Here is a 22,082-nt window from a genome sequence, read left to right as displayed (position 1 = left end):
TCAGGAAACTCAGATTCAGAGAAATGAGGTAACTTGTTCATGGTCACAGAGAAAGTGAATACCTGGGAGGAGAATTTGAGCCAGGTCTTCCTAGGAAGAAGAAAAGGCCTGGATTTGGAGTCAGAGGAGCTGGGTTGAAATCCATCATTCTCATCATCATAGCTAACATTTATATAGTTCTTACTACGTGCCAGGCATTCTACTATATCTTTACAAAGATTCTCTCATTTGATCCTCACAACAGCTCTGGGAGGTACTATTATTATCCCCATTTTACCAATGAAGAAACTGAGGTAAACAGAGATTAAGTGATTTATCCAAGCTAGTAAATGTCTGAGACTGAATTTAAATTTACGTATTCCTGTCTCCAGACCTGGTGCTCTATCAAGTGTACCATCTAAGTTGCTGACTCTGTGTCATTGGGGGAAGTCACTTAATTTCTTTGGGCCCAAATATCCACATTTGAAAAGTGAAGATATTAAGACTACATGGAAAACCCAGTGGAATTGCACGCTAGCTACGGGAGGGGTAGTGGGAAGAGGGGAGGGAAAGAACATAAATCATGTAACCATGGAAAAATTCTCTTAATCAATTAAATAAAATTTAAAAAAGAAGACTACATGGCTCTTTCCAGCTCTCAATCTAAGATCCTATCTCTAGAAAGTAACTTATAAGATCTCTTTTGGCTAGGAATCCATGACCTTCTACTCTATACTTCATCTTGGAAGTTAGCTGCTAATAATTAGCTTTTCTTCTTCACATCCTTATTCTTCCCCACTACCATCCTTGCTCCCTCTGCAGAATGTTGTGAGATGTTCCATTAATCTCTTAACATATTCTTGAAGTGATGTGAGAGGAACCAGGGAATTCTTCTTCCTAGGCTTTATCATTGATGTTTGGCTGTGCTATTTACAGAGAAGGAGAGAGAGGCCAGGTATATGAGGCAAAAATGTTCTCTCTGCACAAGGGATGATAATGCGTCATGCATTAGCTTTTCAGAGTGTCTGAATCCCCCACAAGCAGCAAGCGATCCTCCAGGTTTAAAAAGCTGGTGGTTTAAACCAAATACTGACAATCACACGACAGCGGAGATTTTTATACATGTGAGATGGAGCAACTATTTCGTTCTCAGAAATGTCAAACTAAACCATAGTCCCTTGCGTTAACCTGAGGCTTGCCATAAGGACCTTGCGTAGAGCCCTACTTTTATAGTTTTGACTCATAAAAGCAGCAACAGACATCTTTCCCTTAAAGATGGTTATCTTTTGTGCCCAGATCCCAAGAGGGTATACTGAGGGTTAGAATCAAAATTAATTCCCCTCAAGAACCGGTCTCTGTAGATAACTCAAGGCTTCCATAATTTAGATAGATGATAAAGGCATAAAGTTAAAATCAAAGTACTGTTGAGCCCTCACCTGACTAGTAAGCCAAGACCCTAGATAAGATATAATACAGTTCAGCTCCTGAAATGTTAGACTGCCCTGGGGCTGTTATCTCTTAAGTATGACATTACCAATGAAAAATGCAGAAGCTTTGACTTCTGGTCCCCATCCAACAGGTTCTTCTTACCTTTGGTTCCATCGAAATGAAGCTGTGGGTTCCTCGACTTGAGAGAACAGACCTTTTAATTGTCCTGCTATGGTAAAAGTGATAATAATCTTTCAGTGCGCCGATCTGTAAATGGGAAGAAGAGAGAGAGAAAGAACAAGAGTTAAAGAGAGAATTTTAATTTATGAAAATAATTTTCTGCCCTCACCTTTAAAAAAAGTCACATAAATTATGTAATTCCCTGCTATGCTGATATGTTACTTGAACCTTGGTGATCACCTTTCAAAAGAAGGACATCCGATATGAAATGGATGGAGTGTGTGTCCTTGAGGTAGGAACTATGCAGGACCCAAGATTATAATGGAGTAGCTTAGCTTGCCTGTATCTCCCTTTTTTAATGTTTAATTTATATGCAGCATTTTAAGTAATTCTATATCAATCTATATGCATACTGTCTTCATGTAGGAAGTCTAAAAATCGTCAAATGGCTATATGGTTATTAAAAAACATTCCATCTCCCTTGCTTACAGAAATAGACTGTAAAACCCTATTGTAAGATTATTTCTATCATTAACTTCACCAAAAAGAAGTCCTAGGCAACAGACCATTCACAAAGGAAGTGTCGCTCTGAATTTGTTTCCTACCTTCAGACAACAGAATCTGTTATTATAGTGTTTATTCCTTTGATGAGCTCAAAAAGCGTGTGGAGAGGGGTTCAGGGGGGAGGGAAAGGAAATGAGACCTATTCATCCAACTTGTCTGTTAATCTGGTTCTATAACATTACTATTGTGCCCTTTAATCTGAGGACATCCCTACCTATCTCAGCCATCTCATTTTCAGGCTCTCAACAAAGTTAGAATCCTAAAGACTATTTAATAAAGACTTACAAATAAGGATCAGTGTACCTTTAAAAACAAAACAAAAAAAAAATAGCTCAACTTTCAATCCTACATAGAAAACTGAAGGCAGCTAGCTGGTGTGTTAGAAAGGAGACTGAACAGGGTGTCAGGGAACTTGATTCTATTTCCAATTCTGTTTCTAACTTGTCAACGTAGGACTTTGGATAAAGGTGATGGCCATACCAACACCTTAAGCATGTGTAGCACACGCTACTACTATTTTCAAAGGGCTTTCATATGCATTATTTCACTGGATCCTCATGTCAAGCTGATGATATGAGCTGCAGGTCATGGATTTCCCTCCGATTCTAGGCAAGAAGTTTATTCTCCAAAGATAACCTCCCCAAGATTATATTTTTTTAGTCAAACTAACTTACACAGACCATCAACTAAAGCAGGAGTGACCTATGTTGGTAGAAAAACTGCCAACACCAAAGAAAACACAAATCTTTCAAGTGTAGATGGAAAAAAAATGTGATAGCACAGGGAGGTCCTATGACTCATCCAAACTTACAAGGCTAATTAGTGATGAAGAAGGATTAGAAACTGGTGTGTGCTAAAGCCAGCTCTAACCTGCTTGGTAGAGCCTATTGTTAAATGTTTCGTGTGAGCATTTGCTGAGAAATTGACAATTAAAACTGATTTTCTTTTTATGTTGGTTGTCTAGTCTTAAGAAAGATTAAACTTTAAAGTGTGTCTAAACACCTTCTCTTCCCCCCATCCCAAAAAAATCCCCCATCCCAATAGTCATTAAATACTTATTAGCACACTTTTGATTAGAACCCATATCTTTTGAGTTCTGATGCTCTTAGCTTTATATTAGGTTTCTTTTCTGTAAAATGAGAAGACTTGGGAGTTCACTGTTTTCCCCTTCCAGCTCTGACATGCTATGATTTAAAACTGAGTATTGTTTTCTTCTACTTGCCTATTAATTACCGAAGATAAATGGACAAAATGTTAAATTTCACAGTTCAGTTTGGTGGTTGAAACTCAAAACAGCACAATACAACATCATTTGTTAGTCCTCATAGGATAAAACCAAGGAGAAAAACTTTTAGATTATGTTGTTCAAAAACAGGCCTCTCCTAAGAAAATAGATAAACTATTTAGTCCTGGATAAGAAATTCCTGCCAGCATATATCAGCACCTCTTCTTCAGCTTCAAGTTTTAGAAAGGATCAATTCATGCTCTGTGGATATTTTAAAGTATTACTGTACTAGAAGAAATGCCTAAAATAGGGTTGTTTGAGAAACCTGGGAAGACAAGTATGAACTGATGCAGAATGGAGTGAAGAACCAAGAGAACGATTTATATAGTAACCACAAAATTATATAGACAAACAACTTGGAAAGATTTAAGAATTCTAATCAATGCAAGGACAAGAAACAACCCTGGAGGTACAGTACTGAAACATGTCACCCATATCCTATGACAGAGGAAGATGCAGACTAAGGTATTTTTGGACATGGCCAATCTGGGAATTTATTCTATTTGATTATGCATAGTTGTTACAAAGATTTTTTGCTTTTTGTTTCTGTTTTTCAGTGGTGGGAAGATGTGGAAAGAAGAGAAAATAAGTGCTTGTTAAATTAAAGCATAAAATAAAATTTCAAAATAGTCTTACTTGCCAAGAGTTACCTAGAGGTTAAGGGACTTGTCCAAGGGCACAAAGCTAAATGAAATCATATATGTAATGTACTTTCCAAGCCTTAAAACATTATATAAATATTAGCTATTGTCATCTCTGAGAGTATATTTCTTTTATTGTTTTCTCCTTCTGTTCTCTTCAAATTCTCTACCATGATGATTACATGTACGTGTGATGTGCACACAAAGATATACCCAAAGGACACAGGCATGGATATTTCAAGTCAACTCAATTAGACAGAGAAAAAATAGTCACCAATGTAATATTTAATTTTTTTTAACATTTAAAAATCATTTAAAGGTTGGCAGAGCAGGAAGAAGAATAGAGTATTAACCCTTTTTAAAAAGGGAAAATCCTTTACTTTGTATAAAAAGTTGAGCTATTAAAAAAATGTCTGAATGAAATCTCCAAAAAAGAGGGAGTAATAACAACTTAAATCTCTAATCTTAATGATCTTGGGCACTGAAACAATACCAACCAATAAATGCATCTATGCAAGTGTCCCATAGTGTATTTCAGTGAAGGATTTATTGGCCGGTGCTGAGATCCCAAGGCACTAAGTAGATTTAGAGGATATCCTCACAATCCTTTAAACTATCTTCAAAACTATGAGCTGACTATGGGCTCAGTCTAAATAGTTTTTGTGAAGAGTTTATGATTGTTTGTTGGGAATAGGAAAAAAAGTAAAGATGAAAGTACCATTATAAAAGTGAAGCTATAATGGAGAGAGGAATCCTCTGCTCTTCCTCATGATAAAATAAAAACTGGAATTTTCTTTGAGAATGTAAAGTTTATAAAAACATTTCATATACAATTAAGACATCTAAAATCTACACTCTGACTTATCTAAAGACTGCAGAAACACTTAAATTCTAATTTATGTTCTTACAAATAATACTTTTTCAATCAATCAATAAGTACTTATTAGGGATAGTTAGTGACTCAGTGAATAGAGAGCCAAGCCAAGAGACAGGAGGTCCTGAGTTCAAATCTGACCTCAGATACTTCCTAGCTGTGTGACTCAGGGCAAGTCACTTAACCTCAATTGCCCAGCCCTCACTGCTCCTCTGGCTTGGACTCAATGGACAGTATTAATTCTAAGACAGAAAGAAAGGGTAAAAAGAAGGGATCTATCAGTTACAGAGGTAGAATTGACATGTTACAGTAATTGAATGGATATGAAGAGAAAGATGAAGAAGAGGGAAGAAGAGTCCAATTATCACCAAAAGTTTTGTTATCACCAAAACTTAGCAACATGATACCTGCTGGTCCTGATGACAGAAATAGTGAAATTGGGGGGAGAGTTGGGGAAGAAGAGGTTTCATGGGGAGATAATATATTTCCCCAAGGACTCATTGAATTTGAAAAGCCATGTGGTAAAAAGAATTGGTAAATTTGCATTCAAATGTCTATTACCCATCTGACCTTTGACAAATTATCTGACCTTTAGAGGTCTAATTTCCTCATTTGAAAAACTAGGGTATTGAACTAGATGGTCTCTGAATTCTCTTCTGCTTTGAGATCTATAATCCTTTGAGTTTTTTAAACATGGCGGTAATCCCGGAAGATTTTTATTTTTTAAAAACATTTATTTGTTTGTTTTTTTAATATTAAAGTTTCCAGGTATCTTCCTCCCTTCCTTACCATCTTGCACTAGAGAAAAGTATCATTTCACAAAAAATATAAATATAAATATATATATAAATAAATAAAATCACATCATGCAGGTTCCTATTTATTGGTTCTTTTTCTAGAGGTGAACATTCAGTTATTCCTCAAACAACATTTCTGTTGTTTTACTTAATGTTCTCTTGGTTCTACTCATTTCACTTTTCATAATTTTAAGTGGTCTTTCCATATTAAAAAAATTAATTGGTCATCATTTCTTTTTTTAACTCTTACATTCCATCTTAGAATCAATAATAAGCATTGGTTCCAAGACAGAAGAGTGACAAGAACAAGGTGATTGAAGTTGTGACTTGGCCAGGAAGTGTCTGAGGCCAGATTTCAACCCAGGACTTCTTTTCCCTAGAACTGGCTCTCTAAACACTGAGTCAGGTACCTAGCTGACCCCTGCTCATCACTTCTTACCACTCAGTAGCATTCCATCGCAATCATATGCCACAACTTAATTTAGCTATTCTCCAATTGATGGGCATCCCCAAAGTTTCTAGCTCTTTGCCACCACAAAGAGAACTGCTATTTTAGCCCATATTTGTTCTTTTTCCTTTTTATCTGATCCTCTAGGGCAGCGTTGGCAAATGTTTTCAAGTTCTTATGCCCAGTGAACCATCCACATTACTTCAAAGAGTGGAGGCAGGAAGGGCTCACTTTGGGTGGCTGGACAGAGGGGCAGAGTATGCAAAAAATGTCTTTGGATGCAAAAAATTCCCCTTGGGAAGAGGGGGAATGGAGCAGGTCTCCCATGCAGGCCAGGCACCCATGCTCATACTTTGCCAGCACTGCTCTAGGGGAAAAGACATAATAATGGTATTTTAGGGTCAGAGAGTAAACAAATATAGGCTTATAACTCTTTGGGCATAATTCCAGATTGCTCTCCAAAATGGTTCTACCAACAGTGTATTAGCACTCTCATTTTTCCACATCCCCTCTAACATTTGTCATTTTGCCCCGTTAACATTTTAGTCAATCTGATCAGTGTAAGATAGGGAAAAATATTCTATAAGTAGTAAGAAATATTGCTCTGGAGCTTGGGAGAAAGACCAGGCCAATAACCACAGGTTTGGGGCATATGTCTAATAGGTACAAAGGAAGCCCTGGGCATGGAGGTGACTGCCAAGAATAAGCTCAAAGAGAGAAATGATCCGAGGCCAGAACTTTGGAAGCCACAGAACCTTGAAAGTGCCAGCTTAAAGAGTTTGTTAAAGGATGAGGAAGAAATAAAGGAAATGGAGTAGGTGTTAAAAAGAGAGAGAGAGAGAAAGAAACAGGAGATCATCACGTCCCTGGAGCTGACAGGGGAGAAAATCTCTTAGCTGCAGATCACAGGATCATAAGGATGGTGTCAGAAAGAGTCTTAGAAGACCAATTCTTCCAACCCCATCATTTTACAAATGAGGAAACAAAGGCCCAGAGAGAATCAGCAATTTGGCCAAGGTTACAAGGGTAATAAATGACAGGCACAGAATATGAATTCAAGACTTCTGCAGAAAATTGGGACATTAATGCATTGCTGGTGGAGTTGTGAATTGATCCAACCATTCTGGAAGGCAATTTGGAACTATGTCCAAAGGGCTTTAAAAGACTGCCTGTCCTTTGATCCAGTCATCCACTGCTGGGTTTATATCCCAAAGAAATAATAAGGAAAAAGACTTATATGAAAATATTTATAGCCACGCTCTTTGTGGTAGCAAAAAATTGGAAAATGAGAGGGTGTCCATCGATTGGGGAATGGCTGAACAAATTGTGGTATCTGTTGGTGATGGAATACTATTGTGCTAAAAGGAAAAATGAACTGGAGGAATTCCATGTGGCCTGGAATGACCTCCAAGAATTGATGCAGAGTGAAAGGAGCAGAACCAGGAGAACATTGTACACAGAGACTGATACACTGTGGTACAATTGAATGTAATGGACTTCTGTACTAGCAGCAATGCAGTGATCCAGGACACTTATGAGGGGCTTATGAGAAAGAATGCTATCCACATCCAAAGAAAGAACTATGGGAGCAGAAACACAGAAGAAAAACATATGATTGGTCATGTAGTTTGATGGAGATATGATTGGGGATGTAGACTCTAAACAAACACCCTAGTGCAAATATTAATATTTTGAAAATAGGTCTTGATCAATGATATATGTAAAACCCAGTGGAATTGCTCATTGGCTATGGGAGGGAGGAAGGAGGAGGGAAGGGAAAGAACATGAATCATGGAACCATGGAAAAGTCTTCTAAATTAATTAATTAAATAATTAAATAAACTGAATATATTTTAAAAAAGACTTCTGTAGATTTGGATCATATGACACTATTCAAATTTTTTACTCTTGATCATATATTTTCCTCTTGGCTCAGTTTCTGACTCTGAAGACTCCACCACCATGCCTCAGCTGCCTTCTTACCTTAGAACCGTGATGGCAAACCTATGACACATATGTCAACACTGACACGCGTAGCCATTTTCGATGACACGTGGCTGAATGCAACCACATACAGAGAAGTATGGGGCCACATGCCGAGGATGAAACATTTGCTGTGGTGTAGGGTATTCACTCTGTGCACTATAGATGACAATTCTAGCTATATTGATTTACCTATTTTGGTTTATTAAATATAGTTATATATTACAATTATACATTTTTGTTATTTAAACTATAAATATCACAAAATTATGGTTTTTTTCTCAAAGTGACACATCACCCAAGTTATAATCATTTTTTTGAGGAATTTTGACACACCAAGCTCAAAAGGTTGCCCATCACTGCCTTAGAACATCCCTCTACCATGCTGGCTCCATTATCCCATTGGTGATATCCTCTTGGGGATGGAACCAGGCCAATCATTCTACATTCCCCTCCTAGTTCTGTTTCTGATCCTTTAGATTTCCATGCCCAACCCTCCTCCAGGATCTTCCCCAATCATTTTTAGCTCTCTTGAATCTGTTGTCTTCCCCCTTTTAGAGTATGAGCTCCTTGAGGGCAAGAAATGAGTTTCTTTTTTGCTTGTTTTCATATTCCTAGCACTGAGTATAGTGCCTGGCATATAGTAAGGGCTTAGTCAGTGCTTGTTATCTTTCCTTGCCTTTATATTGTCACTTGGTCATATATAAATAGTCTATCCTTTGAGATCCTCAAATACAAAATCATTTTTTTTCTTTTTTTTCTAAAACCCTTACCTTCTCCTTTAGTATCAATTCTAAGACAGAAGAATGACAGGGACTGGCAATTGGGGTTAAGTGACTTGCCAAAGATCACACACCTAGGAAGTCAAAATCATTTTTCAATTGGGAATGGGATTCTGAACATTTGGCAGGCTGCTGATGCTGCCTATTGGCCAGAAGATCTCATTGAACCTTTAGGAAGTTAGCAACGAAGGCTGGACTAAGAAGTAGTATCTAATCATTCAACTGCTCTACCCAAATAAAGGAGACAGTTATTCCTATTCCAAGAAATATTTTTTTTTCTAAAGCAAATTGATCTCTCTTACCCCTTTAATATATTCGTTCCTTAAGGGCAAGATTTATACCTTTTAATATTCATTCAACTGCCCCTACCTACCACTCCTTGGCTCTTTAATAAAAACTAAGAGAAAAAAATGTTGTAACATATGTAAAGAGTTGTTCCAAAGAAAGGCACTGTATGAAAACATAGCTCAGTAACATTATCTGTAGCCCAGCATTCTATCTGCCTCCTCTGCAGTCGGGCAAAACAAATGATGCCTCTATTTATATGCCGCACAACAGTATCCAGAACTAAAACAAGAAACAATATATAACCAACACAGAAACATTTTCTAAATAAAACAGGAACTCTATGAGTAGATGAAGCACAAAAAATCAATAAAAGATAGATCAAAACACAACCATTTCCTCAATGCTACATAAATAACGAGAATGAGTCCCTCCATGCTGTGCCCTCAAACTCCTCTTCGCAAACACACGTATGCATAAATACAGTCTGTGTTCTTTACATCTACAATACACAAGGTCTGTGCCATGAAAAACTGTAAAGAAAGTCAAGTGAGTCCTCAGATCTCGTCCCCTTTTCCTCCCTTAAAACCACTACCTAATTAATACATAATTAAGTGCCTCCTTATCATCCTATTTAATCCAGCCTATGAAAATTCAGGAAAAGCATTCATAAGTTAATTCATACAAAAATGTAAATAATGGATAAGGCCTAAAGTTAATCTCATCTCACCTAGATTTTGACTAGGAGAAAAGACATAATAATGTAGTTGATTTTATATGACATTATACGCATACGTACACATATGAGTAATATATATGTATACATAATAAAAATAATAATAGTATTTAAATATCACCTTAATGTTTACAAAATATTTTATTTCTTTTGATTCATCTGATTCTTGCAACAAACCTGAAAGGAAGACTCTATTATTATTCCTATTTTACAGATAAAGAAACTGAGGCACAGAGGCAGTAAGTGTCTAGTCAGAGTTGAAGATAAGCTTTTAAACTCAGATCTTCCTGACATCAAGTTCTATTCTTTATTCATTGCATCTCCTTCTGTTGTTGTTGCCATTCGGCTATTCAGTCATATCCACCTCTTTGTGACTCCATGGACCATATATCACGCCAGTGTGGTCCTTGGAATTTTCTTGGCAAAGATGCTGCAGTGGCTTGCTTCTCCAGCAAATTAAGGCAAACAAAGGCAAAGTGACTTAGTAGGGTCACATAGCTAGGAAGCATCTGAGGCAGAATTGCAACTGAGCTCTTTCTGACTTCTAGTCCAGTTCTCTCACTACTGCATCACATCTGCCTATAATCTATATTTATATCTATATATTTGTGCCTCATTCTTGTAAGATAAACCATATAGAGGACTGAATGGAGGATCTAAAAAGAGTAAGTGAGTCGCCCATGGTCCCACAGCTAAGAAGTGGTTGATGTTGACCCAAAAACCCAGGTCTTCTTGACCAAATCCAAAATGTTATCTACGCACACTGCCTCTCAAACCAAAAGAATAAATAAAAAAATTAAAAAACAACAACAAAAGAATGGCTCTGCAGTGATAGACACTGAGGGACCAGTGGTGCTGGCTGTGTAAGTGGTCTGGCAAAACCAGGGGTCTTTTCCAGTCCCCTTGCTATACACATTCTAAGTCATACACAATCTCCTTCACTTCTCTCTCTGGGTCTGTCTCTTGCTTTCTCTATGCTTTTCCCTCTCCTCCATTTCTCTCCCTCCCTTCTTCCTTCTCCCCCACTCTCTTTTTCTCTCTTTCTCTACACAAACACACACACACAACTACACAAAGACACACAGACACACACACACTCCTTCCACCTTATGAAGAGTTAAAGCCCCCCTGAGCTCTTGGCCTTTCTGATTAATGTCAGCTTGTGCAATACACCTACTTCTGCTTTACTGTTTTCTGCCCTTTCAAACATAATCTTTTCTACCTTACATCATGTCACCTGGAAGACAAAGATCACTAACGGGAGCTCCAAAGCTTGGTCTCTTTTTTCTATAACTATCTTGTCTCTCTCGTTCTGTTTCCTTTTGTCTTTAAAGCAACTGTAAGCCTGGGAAACAAAAGTCATTTTTTTAAATTAAAAGCATACCTACAGGTAATATCCTCATGTAAGAAGTACCTTCTACTCTCAAAAGGAATTCTAACCTTCATGCTTCCAATAATATAGGTTGAAGAAGAAAAGAGCCAATTTATTAAAGACCTTCTGTTCTGGTGCCATTACTTACTACTTCCTTCTCTCTGTTTTTTTTCCTTCTTTCCCAATTTCTCCCCCACTTTCTTGCCTTGAGAGTACAATCACTTCTATCCAATTTGCTTCCTATAGACAAAATACGAAATAGGGCAAGCACTGGAAAAAATAGGCATATATATGTCAATGGATTCTACCTACCCCAAACATTTAGATATATTTTAGAATAGTACCTTGGTAAATAAAAAGTATTTCAAATTGTTGGGCTCTTCTTCCTCAAGGCATAACTAGCAGTTAGTTTATGGGGCATACCCAGAGTGCTGACATCTAAGGAGTAGAGGAGGAAGTCACACTTTCTCCCTGGTCTTGTAGACCCTCCTCAAGTGCCCACCCCATGCCTCTCAGTGCCCTCTGATAGAATCCTGGGCACCATTCTTAAAACATTTCTCTTCTAGGGACTCTTACTTTCAAAACCCTCTTCTTGATTTGATGACAGCTATGATGACATTCTCCTTTGTGCTGCTGCTGCCACAATTTTAAATTATTTATCATTATATATCATTAATTTAATGCTCCTAAGAGCCATGCTAACTATTTACAAAGTTTCTCCTTCCTAATCACATTGGGATAGAAACATAGTGAAAAAGCAGATCACCACCCAAAGCAAATAACCACCAAAGCTTGACTTCAGACTTTCACAGTTACCAGCGATTGTCTCTCTTGTCTTTCTACTTGATTATAATTTCTGCTCTTAGGTCTGACATACAAACTGTTCTCCTAGATGACATTCCACAACACTTCCCCAATTTGGAACTCAACTCTCTGGCAGCCTCATGAGAGAAACAATCATAGGAGACCCTGCTAAGTGATTCCAAGGGAACTGACACTGTATTTACATGCTTCAATCAGCTCTAGAGGAGACATTTGGTCATGTATGTGATTTTATCATACTACAAAGGTAGACTATAAAGTTGGAAAGGAAATAATCACCTTACACGGAAGTAAATTGCTCACATTATCTTACGGTCAAATGCAAAAAATAGGCTTCTTACTAATAATTATGAGGCCAAACTCATTTTTTGAGCTCTTCAGAGAAAATACATAAATTCTGGGACAAAACCCATTCTTATCATAACACTGGTTAAAAGAGCACTACAAAGTGACATACATGTCAGGTCCAGGGCAAGACCTGTTATCCTCCCACCCATCTCTCTACCCATTCCAGAGTTCTGAGAAAACTTCCTTCAGATTAAATCATTAAGCATGGGTGGGCCTGACTCCACCATGGTCAATCAAAATAGAGATATCTACCCATCTTGAATGAGAAACAGCTGGAAGCACAGGAAGGTCAATCACTATCTTTTAGGTCTATATAATACACAAAATATTTTAGAGCCACTGCTTTCAAAGATGAAAGAAACATCAGTATTTGAATCTAACCCAAATCCCTGAATACAAATTTTCTATTTAATATGCTTAATAAATTGCCCCCTCACCCTTCTTCCCCCTTTTCATCAGAGGGAATGCAGTATCTCCCAAGGCTGCCCATTCCTCTTCCAGATAGCTCTAAGTGTTAGGAAGTGTTTATTGTACTCTATAAACCTAACTTTGCCTCGTGGCAATTTCTATCCATTTCTCCAGGCTCTGAATTCTGGGCCAGAATGGTTTAATAAATCTAATCTTTCCATATGACAGCCTTTCAGACATTTGAAGAGAGCTCACCCCACTGAGTCCTCACTTCTCTGTGACAAAAAACCACAATTCCTTCAAATGGTCATCCCCTGACATGAACTGCAGGCCATAGACACTCCTGGTGGCTCCCTTCTTAAATGGTAAATTTTAACAATTAATTCTCAATTATATGTTCTGTAATATAGGAAACAAATGTGTGGATAATGCAAAATATTGTGCTACCGAAACTCATTTATATTTAGCTTTGGAATAAAGGCAGAAAATTATGATCAGAAATGCACACATACCATCAAATGTTCATCCTCTTTGTGACTGATTCCAACCCTCATGAATCACATGAAAATAGTCCATTTAAATAATGGTGGGGGAAAGTCCAAGTCACTTTGGTTAAACCAAAAATTAAGTCATCCTTTCTAAGGTACTCGTGCTTTGACTATAAATGGTAACAAAGCATGTAATAAATGCACAACCCATCCATTTAGTTGAAGGATCTGAAAACATCGAAAATCAAGTAGAATTCCATAAAAATGCTAGTGTCAAGAGATAAAAGTAATACCCATGTCAAAGGCTTTCTGTGTGATAATCAGAGAGATGCAGAGTTATCTCTGAAGTTAGCAACAGCAAAATGTGTGGTTGAGTGGAAAGATTTATAATGCATTTTTGAAATGCATAGATCTATAGAACTTCAGAGTTCTGAGAAAACACAAAAGGGGATCATCGAATCTATGTCCTCATGGAATTCAGGAATCTGCAATACAAAATCCCTAACAGATGGTCATCTGGCCTTTTCTTGAACACTTCCAGAAAAGTGATCACTCTGAAAAACATTCTATTCCATTTGGGGATACCTCTGCTTGTTAGAAAGGTTTTCTTTACATTGAGTAAAAATCTACTCTAAGTTCCAGTGGAGCACCATAAGCTCATCATAGATTTAGATTTGGAAGGAACCTCAGATATCATCTTATCCAATTCCCTCATATTAAATATAAAGAAATTGAAGGTCAGAATAAAGAAGTAACTTGCTCAAGGCCACATGGATAATAAGTGCCTTCCTCCTGGAAACTACTTAGCATATATTTTGTATTTAATTATTCATATCTATACACATACATATATGATATATACATGCATATATTTTATTATAAAATATATAATAATAGATACAATAAATTCTAAGAGATAAATAATATAAATATACCTTAATAATGTTCAATAACATAACAGTAAATATTTTTAAATTAAGGTAGATTTTAATAAAGTATTAATAAATATTTAATGGCACATAATTACATAATATAATATTCAATGTCATATACAATATAATATATATTATTAAAACAGTTAAATTATATATAACATAAATATAAAAATTTAAAAATAATATAACTATAAAATATTATATATGTTATAATCCAAATATGTTTTAGGCAGCAACTAGTAGCATAGCAATTTTCAAACTTTTTGTTCCCAAGACCCCCTCATATTCTTGAATATTATTGAAGACCACCAAAGGGCTTTTGTTCATGTGAATTAGAACTGAGTATTTGCCATATTAAAAGTTAAAATGACCTAGTATTATTATGAAAATAATTTTAAACTCACAGAAGCCCTAAAAAGGTCTTGGGTCCCCTGGCCACCTTTGGAGAACTGTACATATAGTTTATAGAAAGTTGGTCAAGGATCTAGGAAGTTTTAAGTCCAAGTCTTAACTTTAATGGGGCAGTGAGGTGGTGCAGTGGATAGAGTGCTGGTCCTGGAGTCAGGAAGACCTGACTGCAAATATGGCCTTAGAAACATACTAGATTGTGAGCCTGGCCAACTCTCTTAACCTTTTTTTGCCTCAGTTTCTTCATCTGTAAAATGAGCTGGCAGAGAAAATGACAAACCATCCCAGCATCTTTGTAAAGATGCCTGATAGAGTCGAGTCACAAAGAGTCAGACACAACTGAAATGACTGAACAGCAACAACAACTTGGCTTTAACAAATATTTCCTAGAAGTTCCTGGGCAGACCACTTAACCTCTCAGTGTTCTAGGCAATTCTCTGAAACCATCAGTTACAGGAAAGGTGACAATCTGCATTGGTAAAAGGATTTCCCTCACCTGGGAGTTGTTTATACCAATGAAATGAAAGGTTCAATCTCTATCCTTACCCTATATATATGTTATTTCTCCCCAATAGGACATAATTAGCTAACATTTATATAGCACTTACTATGTGCCAGACACTGAACTAAATACTTTATAAATATCTCACTTGATCTTCACAACAACGCTGGGGGATAAGTGCCATTATTATCCCCATTTTAAAGAGTAGAGGAAAATGAGGTAGAAAGAGGTTAAATGATTTGCCTAGGGCCACATAGCTAGTAAATATCTGGGGCTGGATTTGAACTCAGAACTTCCTTACTCCAGGTTCAGCACTTTATCCCATGAGCTACCTTGTTGCTTGTCGAGGGTGGGAATTATTTCATGTTTGTCTCTGTATCCCAATTACCTATGTCCCTAGCATTTTACATCCCTGTAACTCCAACAGGAACATAGTAGGTTCTCAATAAATACTTGTTCACAAAAGCAGAGATGAAGATCTAGACAGGAGTTTTGAACTCACTTAATCCAATCCCCTCATCAGAAATTAAGTCATTTGCTCAAATTGACCAAAAATAGTAAATGGAAGACAAGGTGTAGACTTGGGTCCTCTGACTACAAACATTCATTGTACCATGTTGATTCTCTTGTTGAACTAAGAGGCAGACCTAGAATTCAAACCCAAGTCCTTTTGCTATGAATCCAGTTTTCCTTCCACTGTTCCATACTGTCTGCTTGGAACAAAAGAGAATAAGTTTTATCCCTTTTCCACAAAACAGCCCCTTTGGAACATTGAAGGCTCCCGTGACCCTTTCTTTGGGGTGGACATGCCTTCTTCTTTCAGCTAAGCTTTGCAGATTGTAGTTTCAAATTTTAACACCCTGGTTGCTACTACACAACATTTTAATACTGATCTATTGATAGTAAATTGATCTTATTATGATTAATTTATTATTATTATTTTAAACCCTTACCTTCAGACTTGGAGTGAATACTGTGTATTGGCTCCAAGGCAGAAGAGTGGGTAAGGGTAGGCAATGGGGGTCAAGAGACTTGCCCAGCTGGGAAGTGTCTGAGGCCGGATTTGAACCTAGGACCTCCCATCTCTAGGCCTGGCTCTCAATCCACTGAGCTACCCAGCTGCCCCCTAATTTATTATTTTTCTTTGCAGCTCAGAGCAACTTTATAAGTATTTGGTTAAAGTACAGTATTTGAAATATATATTTTCATATTTAAAAAAAAGAATCTAAAAGGTTATTTCATCAGGAAGCTCCTAATTATCCAAATACTGTTTTTTTTTATTTCCCTCAGTCCACATTCCAGATGTGAACAGATAAAGGTTAGGTGTGCTCAGGTGTGCTTTTACAACCCGCAGTGACTTTCCCAGGAAACATGTCTTCCCTCAGGGGACGAGCCCATGGCAGTACTCATCCCAAGATGGGGACAAGGATGAACTTCATAGATTTCCAACTTCTTGATGATATAAACTGTGGCATGACATGGTTGGGGGAATAGAACACCGTAGACACAGATTCAAATTATGCCTTAGACATTTACTAGCTGTGTCATCCTGGGCATTTAACATCTGTAGGTTTTAGTTTCCTCATCTACAAAAGGAGAGGATAAACTTCATCACATCTAAGGAAACTTTGAGCTCTAAAGCTATATGCCTACAGTTCTAATTAACAGGAAAAATGAGGCAGTAGAGAATAATAATTTGGGGCAAAATGTGTAACAATGATTAGGGAAATCTCAGATGCACAGAATTTTGTGGCATTTGATGATGTCTCTTTTTAAGCTTTTATATGGAAAGGGGCTTGGGGGCCAGGTCCTTGGCTATGTCTCTCTATATCTAGAGTACAGACAAGAAAGTGAATATAATGTATTATTGTATGTCTGACTTGGGAACAGCTAGACATAGTGGATGGAGCACCAGATCTGGAGTGAAGAAGACCTGAGTTTAAATCCAGCCTCAGACACTAATGAGCTGTGTGATCCTGGAGAAGTCACTTAACCCTTTTTACCTCATTTCTCTCATTTGTAAAATAAGCTGGAGAAGGAGACGGCAAATTACCCTGCCAAGAAAACCCCACACGGGGTCATGAGGAGTCAGACATGATAGGCATGACCAAACAACAACAGTGGGTGATATAGCTCTATCCGACATGCCTGTTCAATGTGACTAAAGTAGATATCCCCACAATGACTCTTTCTCCTGGGAAATGGGTTCCAGTAGGGCCAGAGAGCAGAAATGAGTTTCTGGAAATAATATATAATAATTATAATAATAATAGCTTGTGTTTTAAGATTTGCAAAATGCTTTACCAATACCTCCACAACAACCAGGGAAGTTAGGTGCTATTATTATCCCAGTGTTATAGCTAAGGAAACTACAGAAGATGGGGTGAAGTGACTTGTCCAAGGCCACACAAGGATTAAGTATCTGAGGGTGGATTTTTAATTCTAACTTCCAAATACAGCATTCTATCCACTGTACCACTTAACGACCTCGATAGACCTGGTCTCATTTGCTCTGCCTCAATCTTTATCACACTCACTGTAAACCACTAGGGTTTTGTTACTTAAAGAAATCTGCTTGGTTTTCATTTTCTAGCATGAAGCTTTTCTCCCCTAGGGGATAAGGGTGCCCCGGTTTGTTCCCCAGGATCTGAACAAGAGAATCCAGAGAACTCTCTTCTTCTCCTTCTGGTCCACCCACACTAGAATAACCAAAGGTCAAAGACTAAAAAGGCTTATCATCTTTTCTAAATGGGAACAGACATCATCATTCCATCACAACTTGGCCTTCTGTTTTCTTACTGGCAGGGACGTTTGTCCCTGGTTCTTGTTTTTCTCAGCTCTTTCTCGGTCTCTTGACATCACATACATTTGTTTCTCTCACTGTTCTGGCCCTGGTTGGATTATGCAAGACATTCCCACATCTCGGCCACTGACAAAGCCCCGTATTGATAGCTTTCTTGACAACTCTACACTACGATTAGAGGCTCTCAATGTTTGTCTCTTTTCTGGACACAAAAGTGTCCTGATTCATGGGGTCCAAGGCTCACTGCAGGGTGGAGCCTAGCCTGGCTGCCTACGGAGCTGGGGCTGGAGATCAGAGCCTGAGGGAGAGAGATGGAGGGAATATGGTGGAAGGCTTGAGAGTCTGCCTGGAATTCCAGATGGATGAAATTAAGACGCACCACTACAAAGATAAAGAAATCCCTAGAGATCAGCCACTGCCTTTAAGAAAAGGGAGAGGTCTGTGGGTTAGGGGAACAGAGAAAAGGTCCACAAGTCAGCAAACAATGACTGATAAGAACTCACATGAATTCCAGGTACAGGTTCTAAGTCAAAGGCTAATGTCAGGAAGAAATGTATAAAAGGGTCAAAAGGCACAAAAGCGATTTTCCCCAAGGTCACCGAGGGCATACTCTGAACCCTTTCTGATAGGTGCTTTGTGGTTCAGGCACTTCAGTTGTATCTGACTCTTCATGAGCCTATTTGGGGTTTTCTTGGTGAAGATGTTGGAGAGGTTTGCCATTTCCTTCTCCAGTTCATTTTCCAAATGAGGAAACTGAGGCAAATAGTGTTAAGTGGCTTACCTAGGGTTACACAGCTAGGAAATGTCTGAGGCCCGATTTGAACTCAGGAAAATGAGTCTCATCAGCACTCTATCCCCTGAGCCACTTTGTTGTCATGATATGTATTTTCTATACCCATTATTCTACTGGTTTCCATATTCTGAATGCATCAAATTTTTCAGCGTCCCTCCTAGGCAATTCCCAGAACAATATTCTAAATGTGGTCTGATGACAGCAGAATACAATGGAACTCTTACTTCCATTGATCTGAGCATCATATTTAATGTATTCCAAATTCGTATAAATGATTTTACATACCCTGTATGCTCATTTTAAGTTTAGTCAATTAAATACCCCTAAAACTTTTCCCCTCAATTCCAAGCCTTCTTCATCCTTTAAGACTGATTTTTCAAAAACCTGTCTGAAGAACAACTGTTATAGGAGAAAAATTACTGGATTTGGAGTGAGAGGATTCATTTTCCAAACTAGTCTCTGTCATTTATGATCTGCTTGACCTTGGGGAAGTTATTTAACCTCAAGGTCACATTAAGAAATGAAGCATTTATTTAATTAGTTTATTTAAACACTTCCCTTCTGTCTTAGAATCAATACTGTGTTGGTTCTATGGCAGAAGAGCGGTAAGGGCTAAGCAGTGGAGGTGAAGTGACTTGCCCAGGGTCACCCACTTAGGAAATGTCTGAAGCCAGGTTTGAACCCAGGACCATCCCTCTCTAAGCCTGGCTTTCTATACATTGAAACATCTAACTGGCCCAAATGAAGCATTTATGAATCACTTATTATGTGCAAAACACTGTCTTACATACTAGAAATATTAACAGAAAAATAAGATAGCCCCTTCTCTCAAACAGGCTATTGAAGCTCTAAGGTATCTTTCAGCTCTCAGTCTATGATCCTGCAATTTGATTCTGATTTCTGGCAAATTGTCTCTCGTTAGTTTGGGCCCATTGTGTCAGCCGTGGTGATATTTTTGAATTTTGATTTTGAAATCTATTGCATTGGCCGTGTCATCTCCCAGTTAATGTCCCCTGAAAATGTGATAAGCATGTTTTCCATAGTGAGTCAGACTCTCTTCCTAGAAAGCTCTGCATAACATTGATTTCTAACCACTATAATAAGTAGGTAGGTAGCAGATAGGCTGCTGTTAAATAATGTATCATTACGGCCAGACACATGGATAAATGGAGCCGGAGAAAGGTCTGATTCGCCACCGACTTAGATAACGGTTACTTTTAATTTTTTAAATTTGGATAATCAATACCAGCATCCTCTAATTTCTTTTCACGTGACACCATGCCCTAGCAACCTTCCAGATTCTGATCGTTTCTGTTTAGATTCCAACGAGGACAATTTCTGCCTGGTTACTTAATAATGAACCAGAAATGTCAAGCTGGTAAAATGCAAAGAGAAGCTGCATGACTTATCTCTAGTGCCTAGCACTTCTGTTGTTTAATCGTATCTGACTTCCCATGGCCCCACGGACCCCGCAATCGATGGGGTTTTCTTGGCAAATATACTGGACTGCTTTGCTCTTTCCTTCTCCAGTGGATCCAGTGGATCCTTTTGTCAGATAATCAAATACTGAGTGATTTTTCCAATGTCACACAGCTGGTTTCTGAAGCTGGATTTAAACTCAAGTCTTCCTGACTCCAGATCCAGTACTTTTAACCACTGAGTCGCAGTGGCCTCACCTACCACCAATCAGGTATTTAATAAATGTATTGCTTGAATGATGATAAATTATTCACTTTTTTTTTAAGTGAACGAAGTGCTGGACTTTAAATCAGGAAAGCTAGGCTCGAGTCTCACCTGCAGTGAGTGGCACTAGTAAGGGCAAATCAATTAGCTCCTCAGAATTTCTGTTCCTATAAAGTGGGTACAAGTAGGAGCAGGTAAGTGGTTCAGTGGGTAGAGAGCAAGGCCTGGAGAAGGGAGATCCTGGGTTCAAATTTGACCTCAGACACTTTCTAGCTATGAGAATCTAGGCAAGTCACAACCCCCATGACTTAGCCCTAAATAGCCTTGGAACCAATATTTAGTATCAATTCTAAGACAGGAGATGAGGGTTTTTAAAAAGTGGATATAATTATACCTGTGTAATTTAACAGTGTGGTGGCTAAGGCACAAGACTTGTAATCAGGAAGGTCATGGTTCAAATCCTACCTGTATGACTCTGAGCAAGTCACTTAACCTCTAGACCTGTTTTTCTTTTCTTTCTTTTCTTTTTATTCTTTTGAAAAATAAGGAGTGGAGATTGCTTCTTCAGTTTGTAAATCTACGGGGCCATGAACTTACAAGGTTGTTAGAGAGAAGGTACTTTGCAAAACTTAAAGCTCATTTAATAAATGTGAGTTATTATTATGTATTATAGGGCAATTAGGTGGCACAGTGGATGGAGTGCTGGGCTTGAATCAGGAAGACTCATATTCATGAGTTCAAATCTGGCCTCAGACACTTCTGATCCTGATCTTAACGCTATTTGCTTTAATTTCCTCATCTATAAAATGGGCTGGAGAAGGAAATAATAAACTACTCCAGTATCTTTTTGCCAAGAAAACCCCAAATGAGGTTACAAAGTGTTGGACATGACTGAAACAACTGGAAAAACGATCTGTTGGAATGCAAACTCCTTGAGGCCACGGGCTGTTTCCCTCATTTCTTTGGATTTCCTGCTCCTAGAATAATCTCTAATACATGGAAAAAACTTAATAAATTCTACATGAATGAATGAAAATAAACACAAAAGAACCAAAAGAACTGGGTTCTATCTCTACCAATGCTTTCCCGATTGTCTTCACCCTTTTCTCTGGGACTCTTTTTCTCATTTTAGAAATGCACTAAAGTAAGTGTTTTCCAAGGTCCTTTTCCTCTTTAAGAAATAAGTGATGTAATAGTTAAAAAAAACAGGACTTTGAATCAGAAGACCTGGTTTTGAATTCCAACACTTCTAAACTATATGGTCAAGTTGCACAAACAAGTCACTGAACTTCAGTTTCCTCATTTGTAAAAGAGATAATAATACAAGTATTATCTATGTAACAAGGTCCTCTTGAGAAAGGTAATTCTTATGGAAATATAATGGGGCATTTTAGGTTCAGTTTCCCTTTTTCAAACAACTAAGATCTAAAATGAAATATAAAAGTAGCATTGTTTTATCTTATTATCTTCCTTCAAATGAGTATGTTCTGATGACTGTTTATATTCAGCTATTATTGTAAAAAGTTAAGAAAAAAAGA

General features: G+C 37.8%; 1 protein-coding gene across 1 annotated transcript in view; it reads right to left on the bottom strand.

Annotated features, from left to right (window-relative positions):
• PCSK5 (proprotein convertase subtilisin/kexin type 5) overlaps positions 1-18,133 on the bottom strand; it is a 593,358-nt gene extending 575,225 nt beyond the window's left edge. Inside the window, exons 1-2 of the mRNA XM_044678618.1 lie at positions 18,065-18,133; positions 1,570-1,674 (exon numbers count right to left, since the gene is read on the bottom strand). Of these exons, the coding sequence (XP_044534553.1) occupies positions 1,570-1,674; positions 18,065-18,133 (174 nt within the window). The remainder of the gene's footprint in view (positions 1-1,569; positions 1,675-18,064) is intronic.
• Between the last annotated feature and the right edge of the window lie 3,949 nt (positions 18,134-22,082).

Source organism: Gracilinanus agilis, chromosome 1, assembly GCF_016433145.1.
Source record: "Gracilinanus agilis isolate LMUSP501 chromosome 1, AgileGrace, whole genome shotgun sequence".
Taxonomy (NCBI): Eukaryota; Metazoa; Chordata; class Mammalia; order Didelphimorphia; family Didelphidae; genus Gracilinanus; species Gracilinanus agilis.
Note: the sequence above shows the minus strand (reverse complement) of the source record. Positions and strands in the feature narration are given on the sequence as shown.